General features: G+C 38.2%; 1 protein-coding gene across 1 annotated transcript in view; it reads right to left on the bottom strand.

Moving 5' to 3' along the window:
- Positions 1–707: 707 nt before the first annotated feature.
- The window catches only part of aig1 (androgen-induced 1 (H. sapiens)), a 34,357-nt gene continuing 21,634 nt past the window's right edge, over positions 708–13,430 (bottom strand). Inside the window, exons 4-6 of the mRNA XM_053687806.1 lie at positions 9,824–9,939; positions 5,413–5,576; positions 708–3,330 (exon numbers count right to left, since the gene is read on the bottom strand). Of these exons, the coding sequence (XP_053543781.1) occupies positions 3,296–3,330; positions 5,413–5,576; positions 9,824–9,939 (315 nt within the window). The 3' untranslated portion in view covers positions 708–3,295. The remainder of the gene's footprint in view (positions 3,331–5,412; positions 5,577–9,823; positions 9,940–13,430) is intronic.

Raw genomic sequence — 13,430 nt, 5'->3', positions numbered from 1 at the left:
ATACATTGCACACATGCAACTCTCCTTTTTAAAGGGAAGTTGTCACCATATTTAGCTATTCACACCCCTCTTCATTTCCCTCCGCTGGCTTCCTGTAGCCGGCTGTATCAAATTCAAGGCCTTGATGCTCACGTACAAGACCTTGTCTGGAACAGCACCACCCTACCACAACACTCTCCTTGAGGTTTACGTTCCCTTACGCAATCTGCAATCGGTTAACGACCGATGCTTAGTAGTGCCTACTCAGCGTGGCTCAAGGTCCCTTTCCAGAACCTTCACACTAACTGACCCTCAGTGGTGGATTGAACTTCCAACTTCAATTCCGACTGCAGAATCTGTCACTATTTTCAAAAAACAGTTAAAGCCCCACCTCTTCCGTGAACACCTAACTAACCCCTAAAACACTAACCCCACATTACTTAAAAAACAAACAAACAAAAAAAAAGAACCCTTGCTCTGGCTCCTACACCTCTACTCTGCTCACTTTGCTGCTCTAGAATTCAATTATAAATCTTGTATGGTAGCACTACTTGTATTGTTCTCCGCTTGAAATATCGCTTTGTTGTATTTCCTCATTTGTTGCTTTGGATAAAAGTGTATGCTAAATAAATAAATGTAAATGTATTTGTGGGTGTTTCTTTATGTAAACGAGTGTGTCTGTCCATGAGTGTGTTTACATACAGTATGTGTGATAAATGCTGAATTCTACACACATGTTGATGAATGAGAGCCCTGCCCTCCACATAAGTTACATAAGAAATATGGTAATCATGAGAATCCTGTTTGTGTGGAAAAATATTTGTATCCTACAACAGCTCCTGAGTTTGTGTAACTTGAAGCCAGCATAAATCCATACATTAGGACAAATAAGACCAGTCATTCAATCAAGACCATGCCACTGCAATAGAAGAAAGCCTTTATTTGTCACATATACATTACAGTATAGTGAAATTTATTTTCTAATGCTTTATAAAAGGACAACAGGCTGCAGTAGCTCAGATGGCGTCTTTCTTTTAATCTTCTTTAATGCTTTAAACACTTTAGAGTCAGCATTAATTGACCTATAAGTGAGTGATCTGGTATGTCTCAACCTGCAATGTGCTGTATATACCCGAGTGTGCATGAATACATCAGGTTTCCTTACGATACGTGCTTTCCTTCTTTTCCAACATGCCATTGGGGAGGGTGCCGTGCACGAGGCTGAAGTGTGCGAGAGGCAGAAGAGTGCAAGAGGCTGAAGCATGCGAGAGGTAGAAATGTGCAAGAGGCTGAACTGTACGAGAGGTTAAAATGTGTGAGAGTTTGCAGTGTGCGAAAGGCTGACGTGTGCGAGAGGCTGAAGAGTCTGAGAGGCTGAAGAGTGCGAGATGCTGAAGTGTGCGAGTGGGTGAAATATGCGAGTGGTTGAAATGTGCGAGAGTCTGAAGTGTGCAAGAGGCTGATGTGTGCAAGAGGCTGACATATGCGAGAGGTTGAAATGTGCGAGAGGCTGATATGTGCGAGGGGCTGAAATGTGCGAGAGGCTGAAGTGTGCTAGAGGCTGACGTTTGAGAGAAGCTGAAGTGTGCGAGAGTCTGAAATGTGCGAGAGGCTGAAGTGTGCTAGAGGCTGAAATGAGCGAGAGGCTGAAGTTTGAGAGAGGCTGAAGTGTGCGAGAGTCTGAAATGTGCGAGAGGCTGAAGTTTGAGAGAGGATGAAGTATGCGAGAGGCTGGAGAGCACGTCAGAATGAGCCACAGTTGAATTAATTCTTTAATTAAAAGAATTAAACATAGCAGTTTATCTTTGTGATGTGCTTGGTGTCCATGATTATCTGCGTACAGCATAGATATCTCTTGCCCTCCATTTTTACATCAAACTATTTTCCTTTCACTTCACTTAATTGTCACCTTTTCTGTAATTTACTGTATTAGCAAGTGCTGTTCCACTGCTATATATTTTTATACCACAGCGTGGTTGAAATCTTGAATCTGATTTGTCAGAAGATGTGCATTATATTGTAAATCTAGCAGAAGTATTTAATTTGATTTGGCTAATGAACACAGATACACACAACTTTAATAAACAAACTCATGAGGCCCAGTGCATGTTCATTATCAGTTACCACATGCTCGTGCGATTCGGTGTATCCGCTCAATCCCTTTTGATGAAAAATATCAACTCTTGAACTATCAGTGCCCTTCAGGAACAGGGGGAAAAATGCTTGTATAAAATAAACATTACACGTAATCATTGAAAATTTCCACTCAAACAACAGAACCAGGTTCTTGCATTTCCTCAGATTGATGGTATTATGAGGACAGTGTCACACCAGTCCAGGAAATTATCCCTATCCCAGCTCTATCTGTCTACTTCCTGTTCACTTCCTGGTTTAAGACTATAACCTTAGATTACAACCTACCATGCTGAACAAACTAACAAAAAGGTTTGACATTCCCAGAGTCTGTGTGAGCCGTGTTCTGTTCTGACTGCCATTACTGGGTTTCGACATTTAGTTGTGCTTTTTGATTACTCTTCTGGATGATCCTGCTGTTTGGTTATCTCATACCATACTGTGTTTTGACCTTTGCCTGCCTCATTATTCTTCTGGAGTTTTGGATTGTCTTTGCCTGCTTTGTGTACCTGGAATCTGTAATTAAACCTCTGCACATGGATCTCCAACCTCCTCCTGAGCCTGGTCTATTACACAGAGTTTTATGTTTCAAAGGAATGCTGTGTAAAAATAAAGCTGTACAGTAAATCTATAGGTTCAATCTCAAAATATAGATGCAATGCATGCATTTATACTGTATATGTATTCACTCATACATCTACAGTAAGCACTTTATCCTGGTCTGGGTCACGGTGGATCCGGAGCCGGGATGGCAGTTCATCGCGGTGTAATGGATATATTTGTATACTTGTTTTCATAAAGGCTGCCAATAACCATGGAGTTGAATATATAACATTATAACACATAAGGTTGTAATACTGACCTAAACATGTACAAAGACAGGAATTGTGATTAATACATTTGATTTGATACATATGATTAATACATACATTTTTTGAGGTATTCTGAAATCACTTTGATTTAACTCATGTAGAAGAGCTGTGCTTTCGTTAAAGTGAGAATTGGATGAAGTTGTATCAGGAGCTGTACTAGAAAAAAAACAAGGTGGTCGGGTACACTCTGTTTATCGATGACCTTTTCCCAAGTGTCAAATTTACCGCTCAGTCCAGAGTTACTCTCCAAACAACGAGCGCTGGTAATGCAATAGTTCCAACACAGCTGTTGCATCTCACTGTCCATGGATTCAGTCACTTTTATCCTTATTTGACTCTAAAGCACCTGGAGGGCAGGAATAAACAGTGTTGAGTAAGATACTGAAAAAAAGTAATCCACTACAGATGACTAATTACTACTTTAAAATTGTAATCTGATTACATTACTGATTACTGCATGTAAAAAGTAATCAGGTTACTAATAACTTTACGTTACTTTCAAAACATATCCAACCTACACAAATACACTACAAAGTGAAACTCATAACTCTTGCAGTAATTTTAGCATGTGCCACATGATCAGAAAAAGTCGGCTTTATCATAAAACTTGCCTCAGGTGTTGTAAATGTTTGTAAGACTACCAGACCGATAAAATATAAAACTTTTCTAACAAGGCTAGTTTGGTGTTGCTAGCCAAGGGGAGGCACAGCTAAGCTATCATTGTGTGGGTTTAGCTGCTACAGTGCCATGCAAAGCACATTATCTTTCCTTATGCTCTGCTCATATCATGTTCACATAAACTGGAACTCATGTAGACATTTACACACATTGTTTTCCTGTTCAGCATCAAAGGATGTTAGTGTTCCAGTTTCAACCCCTTTACTGGTTTAAAAAAAATTAGCTGTATATTCATTTTTCCTCACACTGACTGTGTGAGCTAGAGTTTGGCAGAATTGAGAGCTGTCATCCAATAAGACACGAGTATTTCCATGTCTGATTGGTATGGCCTCTGTTCTACTGACCTTCAGTTCCCTAGTGACAAACTGCTCCAAGTGGAGAATTATTCGGTGCTAAAGAAAAAATCTTCGAGGAAAAACGCGATTTATTTAAAAAATTTATTTTACTTAGTATTGTTTTCTTAAAAATAAATTTGTATCAGTAACTGTAATCAAATTACATAAATTTAAAATGTAATTACAGCACTATTAGAAAAAGTCATTAGATTCCAATTACACCCAACTCTGGAAATAAAGCAAGTCATTTGTATTTTGGTTACAAGGATAACATGATTCTGATCATTTCTTTTCATCAGCCATTTTTATTTCTCAGCTTTGACATTCCCATGTCATCATGTAGTATGAAATGTTCTCACATTTCTTGGCAGTTATACAGCCATAAAAATTCATCACTGTTCCTGAGATGGCTGGGTATATCATTATACAGTAGTTTGCGTCATCATGTTTAATCACAGTGACTGACACTGTGGGTTGATGAGACCATTTGGCCTTCTTCAAACATCAACATGTCTAGAGATGTCGGCAGGAAGGTCAAATGTGACTCATTAGGGCATATTTCCATTTCTTATTAGTCTAAAATGTGTTGGTTATACGATTATATTTGGTGAATAGCAGCCCTTAAGTAAATTCCTAACATCTATTTTTTTGTGTCAGAGGTACTCTGTGGTGTTTTCTGAAGCCATCATGTTGACCAACTCTCCTCTGACGTTTGCAATTAATTCATCTAGCAAGCGCTGTCGTTATTCCTTAGCCAAAGAAATCAGTTTTTTTGCTGGTTTTGTAACTAATAAACCATTTAAGTTTAGTGTATCAAAGAATTCCTTTTACATCTGGGTCAGTTATTTTGTCCACCACTTGTATGTTTCCAGCAAAACTCCTGTACTGGTTTAGTAGTGCTAACGTTGAAACTGCTTGTAATCAGTTCATGCTCTGCTAGCTGTCATTAACTCTTAGACACACTAGCGTTTTGTGTGAAATACCTGCCATGGTCTAAGCAAGAAGCAAAGTATCTCCAAGGGCTAGGCACATAAGATAACCTTGCAAATGTAGGACTATGTATGTGGGTCTAGGTTTGTGTGTGCAAGTACTCGAAAAGCTCTCGTGATTTGTGGGTCAGTGTCAATCAGGTGGGAGGCCAAGAAGACTTCACCATCTGCTGTTATCAGACTGCTCACACTCCCATCTGTTTCTGACACCCACAATGCTCTGTGCTCCTAAGCTCTAATAATGCTAATAGCAGCAGAGTGTGTGGGTGCTGAACAGCAGACCACATCCAGGCATGTTTGGAGATATTCTCCTCTTGTGTGTGGTAGACAATAAGAAAAGTACAACTGTAGCTCATTTCAAGGAGTCATCATATACCACTCACAGACCTTATCGTGCTTACACACACACACACTACACAAACTTACTCCTTGAGGAATCCCAGATATAGCTGTTGAGGATCTCCCCCATGATGTAGTACAGGCCGGTGAGTGCTGTGAGGCAGATGAAGAACACCACTCTGGCCACCGTGTCTATGTGCTCTAACAGTGGGTACACCCAGACTCCCGTCGCGTTATACACCCAACACATCCTCAAAGAAAGAGAGAGAGAAAAGGAGACTGTTACGTGTCATACATTTTTGTAGGCTTACGACAATCGTTTCTGTCCTTCTGTCTGTCTGACCTGCCGCATGAAAGGCTGTAGAATCAGTCACCGGAGTAGCAATGTGTCTACCAGGAGCATCTCAGCATTTCAGACACTGCTCCTATTGTTTCTCTAAAGAACCTCGTACTCTCAGAGTATGCAGTCATCTTGTGCAAGTGGATTCGTCTGCTCAATTCCTTATGATGAAAACATGATATAAAGTCAACTCCAGGATTATCGGCACACTTCAGGAGAATGAGCAAAAACGAAAGTTACCACCAAGGCTACCCGTTTTTATTAAAGTCTAAGTTCATTTCTGAGAGTATAGGGGTTATACATTTTATAAATCTTTTTTTTTTTTGCTCATTTTCGTGAAGGATGCCTATAATTCTTCTATCTATTTTGATTATGTATTAATGTCATCAGTTAATATGCTAGACAGAAAGCTACACCAGGTGACAAAGAACAGATCATTCTGTGTTGTTTTACCAGTCTGTTCATTAATAATAATGGAACTAATACTAATAATGTAATACTCCATCAGATTGCGTACAGTATAATATTATTCTGCTATAGCTGAGTAAGTAGAAATCAACCTCCACTATACTCCAGTATACTACATGTTTTAAATTTGCCCAAAGTAAAGAATTTCCCAAAGTGGAATTTGTAACATTTACACAACCTCTAATTTCAATATTTTTGAAACTACTGAGTATTACTGCCCTCACAGTGGACATAAAAAGTCTACACACCCTTATTAAAATGGCAGGTTTTTGTAATGTAAAAATGTCAGAACTTTTTTTCACCTTTATTGTGAAATTGCAATATGCATATAAATATCAAGTGACAAACATCTAGAAATGATTTTTGGGGAAAAAGAAAAAAACTTCCAATACCCAGCTTGCATAAGTGTGCAGACCCTTTTGTAATTGGGAATGTGGCAGTGTTCAAAATCAACCAATCACAAATGTTAAATACTAATGAGTATATACCTGCTATCAATTAAAGTGTCTGATTAACCCTAAATAAAGTACAGCTGTTCCTTGCCGCTTACAAGGCAGGTACGGGATCTCGTTGTTGAAAAATGTAAATCAGGAAATTGTTACAATTTTTTTTCCAAGGCATTGGATAAATCATGGAACTGTGTAAAGACTATAATCAACAAGTGGAGAAAATATGACAGGGACACTACTAAGAACAGGACATTCCTCTAACATTGATGAAAAGATCAGAAGAGAACTGGTCAGGGAGGCTGCCAAGAGGCCTACAGCAACATTAAAAGAATTGCAGCAATTTCTGGCAAGTACTGGTTGCTCCCTACATGTGACAACAATCTCACAAATTCTTCATATGCCTGGGCTATGGGGTAGGTTGGCAGGGTTGGGGTAGGTTGGCAATGCTGTGATAAAATCTAAAGGTGCTTCAACTAGTATTACTTTAGGGGTGTGCACACTTATGCAACCAGGATAGTACACGTTTTTTTATCTTTCATTTTCTTCCCCTAAAATGGTTCTTATTGGTTTTCACTTTGATTAATAGGTTAAAATTTTACAATAAAGGTAGACAAGGTTCTGACATGATTTATCTTGGTTTCATTTTTTTTTCCTCACAAAAATAAAAACCAGCCATTTTAACAGGGGTGTGCAGACTTTTTAGATCTATTGTATGTACAGTAGAAATGTAAAATGCTTTAGGCTCTCGTTCACTAATACTCATGCACAGTCACAGAAATCAGTTGATAATCTTGATCTTAGATAGTTTAGTTTAGTTAGAGATTCACCAAAATACAAATTCCAATCTCAGCCTCCGAGCCAATGAAGAACATTAGCTAACCTGCTTAATTATACGACAAGGGTTAAGACTTTTTTTTTCTTTTGAGTGATCCTGGTAAAAGTGTCCTGGTGTGTTAGTGTATTTTGAACATATTTCTAGCTACACTGATTAGCAGAGCATGGCACAGCAACATGCAGAAGCTGTGTGAATGTTGAGTCTGGCGTAATATAATACAGGGTGAAACCAGTGGGAATATGTTAAGCAAAATCCATAACAACATGACACAGAAGCTGAGGAAATGCATAGAGAGTAAGGGTGAACATAACATGTTGAGCACATGCTGTATATAATAAATCCAAAAATAAGAGAGCTTTACTCTCAATGGTTCCTGACATTTCGGACACCCTGTAAATTAAAATGAGTTTCATTGTCCTGTTACAGTATTTTTACTGTCTACCGAAAGGTGTTATTTTTTTTTATATTATGTAAATGAAGTTTCCCTGCCTGCCAACCTAAAACAAATGAGATAGGTGAGATAGGTGCAGATGAAGGTTAAACATCTGACTCGAATTTATAATTCTACTGAAACTGAATGATCTGGTTTCAATTAAAATTCACTTAAAATGTTGAAAAGGTATTCGCTCCCTGTCAGTGTTTGATAATAAATCCACAACTTTATATAAATCTCTTGATCTGACACACGAAGCTTTATCTAAAAGCTCACCAAATGTGGCCCAATTGTCTGCGGCAAAGGAAAGTAGGAAAGAAGTCACTTTAATGTCTGTGGTTGGGGTAAAGGGGGGGCTGATATAAACATATCTCTAATTAAGATCCTAACATTGATGTCACCTCTACCAAATATAGTCTAAATCGATGTCTTTTTTTTGTTGTTTTTCATAAGTATCTTAACTGAAAAACCCCCCCAAATATTTTCCTTTTTTCTGCAGTTAGTGGTAAATTAACCACAGAATCTATAGCTAGTAGTTGAAGTACATTTCTCAGTAGCAAGATGTTATGATAATTTATTTTTAAATGCAATAGCTTTTTCACTGCCAAGAGGGTACAATTCTATACAGTCTTCCTCACCACCTCAGCTTACACCTTTTTGTTTAAAGAGAAATCATAACAGGATGTAAATAAACTGGGACATTTTGACTGGGATAACATAGAACAGTTTTTTGTTTGCTTTCAATTCATGTTGCTAGCGATATTTGCTCAACTAGCATCAAGTTTGTGTTACTAGATTACTCGACAGCTAACTTAATCACCAAGCGAACAAATTTGGACATGAATTATTGGAACAATCTAGCAAAAAAGTTCTTGTTCACCAAAAATTTTTGTTCGAGATGTTTCTTAGTTTGAAGATGATTAGCGCATATATCATTAAAGTTGAACTAAACATGGACAGTTAAATCAGCAGCCCTCCTAAAATCAACCAGATTTGAAGTGATTTTGAGCGTTTACATTCCCACCTCTCATTAGTTACGTTTACATGCTGCCTAATAATCAGTTAATAATCTGAATGATGAATCAGAATAGAAAATGTTCATGTATACACCTCATGCAAAAAATAAAAATATAATATTTGGAGAATAGTCATAATCCTATGACAAAATGAAGTACATCAGCACAACGTTTGGGTATTAAAATGAGGATTGAGTATTTGGTGAAATTATTGTCTCTTGTGTTGAAGGAGAAATCTCCATGGTCTTCATCAAGGCCATGATAATGATAATCAAAATGAGCGATCCGTAAGGAGTGGAACTATGATGCGTTCGGCGTCAAGCCCAAGTGCATTATGGTATATGCATGTGTGTGATAAAACCTTATGGTGAGTTCATATACCATTCCACATTGTGGGCTTGCTTGCTGTAGTGAGCGCACTGGAGTTACATCTGTTATGCCACAGATTTCCTCCAAGTTTGTGTTTCCTGCTTAGTCCTTTCAAAGCTCTAGTACTAATAATAATGTGATGCAGATACGGCAGAAGATTTTCTTTATTTGTCAAATAATTCTTTATTTCCGTTGCTCTGATATGCACCCTTCTGTCACAGTGTCACTACTTCATTCTCAAATTTTTACAACTTTATTCTCAAAAGCTTGTATTTTTCATTTTTTAAAGAGTGACCCTATATGCTGTCCTATATTGCAGATTTGAGTCTATCTAGAATATATAACACGCACCAATTTTTACCCCCTCGGAGTTACTTGCGGTGCCAGAATGCCGTTCCGGATCCTTCCGGCTCACTTTAACCCCTCCTTTTAACATATCAAGAAGCGTTAGGCCATATTGTTATGGAAAAACATATTAAAATCTTGAATATACTGTATTACAGAAAGGCCTGACACTCTGTTAACTCATCCACAAACATCCACTGGTGTAATGATGACAGCACAGCGATAGTCAGTGAAGGTAGTTACCAAAGAACATATCCCACACAGAAGCAGCACACAGCCAAGAGTCCACACATCCTGCTGGGATAGAGGTGACGTGTGGTTCTCATCTCAATGATGATGAAAGGAAGCACTGTCGTATGCTGGAGAAAAGGGAAAGAAATTTCATTCCACACAAAAATGAAATAACACACTGTTACAGGGTTATTATAAAGTTAAAACAATGTCATTTCAGGGAAAAGTGCTTTCTCTGTTCAACGTTCCTGTCACATTCAATACATGTTCCTAAGATATCTGCATCCTCCAACTCGTTCAGCTAGGTTTAATAGGCTAATCCATATTTGAAATGCTATCAAGTTTTCATTCAGTGTTAGTACTCATGATCTGTCTGAACGTGCCCTTTAATATCTGCTAGCAGAACTGAAATGATTTGCCCCTCCATGCCATTTCACTCAATTAAACTGGGCCACCCCTCCTTCCTTCCCTCCTTCCTTCCCGCGCAAACATCACTCCGCTGTAATGGCTGCATTCATGACTCACTTTCCTCAACAGACCAGCGGTGTTATTGTCATGACTTCAGCCATTACTCAATTCATATATATATATGCTCTTCTGGCAAACATTTATTGTGGCACCTGAGCCATCTTCTGGAAAAGGGGAGCACAGGAAAATGAGCGCTCCAATTTGGTCACTATTCTCCGAAACCAATTATTGACCAGGCTTTCAATGAGTGTTTAATGGCAGCATCATTTGCCTTTATACAGTATATGATTTGGAAATGGCTTCCAATTGGAGATGTATGAACCTGTCTGAAATTACATGACATGATAAACAAATGGGCTTTGTATTGGCGTGCCCTAAATTTAATATATCTCCACAGGAAAAAAAATAAAAAAATTGGTGAAGATGTAGCTTCAAAATGCTTTTTGGAATCACATCTTTGATACCTATCTGTCTGAGTGATTTTCATCACACCTAACACCAAATACACCCCTCACATAGACTGTGCCTCAATGGAGCAGTGTTATATACTGACACCAAGAATGTATCAATACATACTCCTCACATAAGTGACTCCATTTAATGCACTTTTGAATAACTAAATATAAATCTATCTCACATAAGATTTGTTTTCTTGTGATCTTTGACATTACTATTTATTTTATGAAAGGTGTTTGCTCACTGGTCAATCACTGGACAAAATATTTCATTTTCCATTACAATAGTACAAATTTCAGAATTATAATATGTACATAATCCATGTAGATAAGGTCTTAAGACCTGATCTACTGTCATCTTCGTTTCCTGTTGTGCTCTGCATGTGCAAACACCAAGCTTGGACACAATACTGATTCTACTGATTGATCTGATCAACTAAACAACCAGAGAAGTGAACCATAGAGTTAAAAACCATCTCTACATTAATGAAATTTTAGTTTTAGTTATGTCATGTTTTTACAATAACATCTCTGATCAGATGCCTTATCTGTAGAGGCTTGAGTGTGTCCCTGATTTAGATGTTACTTGCTTCATCAAACTTCTGCCTGTCTGAACCTGCTGAGAGGATTAGCTGACTGCAAAGCATGGTGGAATCTGTAGTATACGTATGAAGGCTGGCCGGCAGAAAGCTCCTGGAGGGGATAGTGTGTCAGGGAGAGTGCTCCCAAGGTCAGGGCTTATATTTCTCCAACTGGCCTCCTAGGCTGTCCCTGACACACTACCAGCTGACAGAAGAGCTCACATGACACCACAGCTCATCTCCCCCCCTATCAGCAATGAAATCCCTGCTAAATACCTCTTGGTGCTCAGGGTCGGGGTGAGGTTACGTGTTGCATCTATTTTTTATTTTTTATTTATTTTTAGAATGCTTCAGACTAGGTGCGTGCATCAGGATCCCGTAGGCTGAAACAAAAAAAAAAAAAGAACACCCAAGTTGCCAGGTTCTAACAAAATTTCCACCTCAGTTTTTACTGATGTCCAAGTTTTATTTTTATTTTTTGCATATTTCTGCAGAAACATAAGAAGTATTTCATTTACTGAGCCACTGCTTCATACAGCCCTTGCACACTGTATGTATTAAAAATACTTTAAAACTTGTACTCTCATGTTTTTCTTCATTCTTAAATTATTGTTCTTCATCATATTGTCCATCATATATTGACTTTCTTTCTCCAAAAGTCATTATAATGAAATGCCACTTAAAGGATGCCATTTTGTCTGGCAGACTCACTGTGACTGCGTCCCAGTTTTATAGATTCTGATCACGTCTCCAGCCAATTTTTGTGCCATCATATTATTAGATGGGTTTTGATAAGAGCATCTTGATTTGAGAAAGATGTTGTTTTGATACATAATTAATTTGCTTTGATAAAGTTATGTTCTGAAAATTGCGATTGTTATAATTTGTGAATGAAAAAAAGACCTGTATTTCTGCCAGCCCTGTTCTTTCAGTGTCTTCCAGTTTTTCCAGGGTTAATTAGCATTAACATTGTTGCATTGTCTTACACCCATCCTGTGCACAATCCAGATATAAGGATATGCTTTATTTTAGCCACCATCCTAGTATAAAGTGGCAGCTCTCTTTCTCTGACCACCATACCAGGCAGAGACGTTCTTGTGGTTTTGCTCTGCACACCAGGACAGTCTGTGGAAAATTCCATCCTATAAAGCGCAGCCAGAAGACCCTTAACTATAAGAAGAACAGGCCCATGTTTACACGGTTTCACTTCTACAACAATGATAGTGCAAAATCCACCTCTATTTAGTGCTTGCCAACATGCTTCAGCCATTTTGAATAAAACACATGCTATTTAAACTACTTTAAAATGTTATGGAAAAACATGAGTCAGATTTCCCAAATGTCTTTCACAGACGTTGAAGGGAGGTTATTTTGGTGTTGTGATTTCACACTTTCATTTTGCATTGGATATCATTGATTATTAGCAGAAGAATTAGCACAAATGTTTCCATATGCAGAGTGAAAGAAAGTTACTCATTTGTCAGAAATGTTCACAGGAACCCAGAACTGAAGAACTGAAGTGTGAGAGCAAATGATTTCACAGCTCTTCAGAGTCAAGACCTCTGTGTTAGCTTTTGGAGCAATAGTTACAAATAGTTGTCATCCTTCACTGGGTCAAGATAAGTAAATATTTTTTGTAGTTATCAAGGATGAGCTAGTGAGCCAGCAGCTATGAGTCCATTTTAATGATGGGGTTTGGCTGGAGAAACCTATCCTAACAACTTTTCCAGGCTCAGCACGGCACTTAAATCACAAGTCCAGGATGATATTGTGCACTGCCAAGCCCTAAAAGGCATTGAAATAGAAGTATAATTGAAAAACAGACCTGCAATTATTGATTTTTTTAAGTATTCACAAAAAAAAAAGCAAAGGAAATAGCTAAGCTGAGAGCACACGGGAAAAAGCAGCGAAAATGTTTTTTTTTTTGTCCTGAGAGGAATTAATATCGCTGAACATCGTCTTTTTTTCTTGCACTGCTGTGGTTGTTGGAGACTTGAATTTTTTTCCGATCTGTTAACTAAATCTGTCTCCTGCTCCCACTCCGAAAAAACACATCTGCTTCCTCTGATCCATACACAATTGTGCCAGGCTGAATCACATTTTCTGTCAGCTGGT

This window comes from Ictalurus punctatus, chromosome 2 (genome assembly GCF_001660625.3).
Source record: "Ictalurus punctatus breed USDA103 chromosome 2, Coco_2.0, whole genome shotgun sequence".
Lineage (NCBI taxonomy): Eukaryota > Metazoa > Chordata > Actinopteri > Siluriformes > Ictaluridae > Ictalurus > Ictalurus punctatus.
The sequence above is the reverse complement of the archived record's forward strand: the minus strand, read 5'-3'. Positions and strand labels throughout refer to the sequence as shown.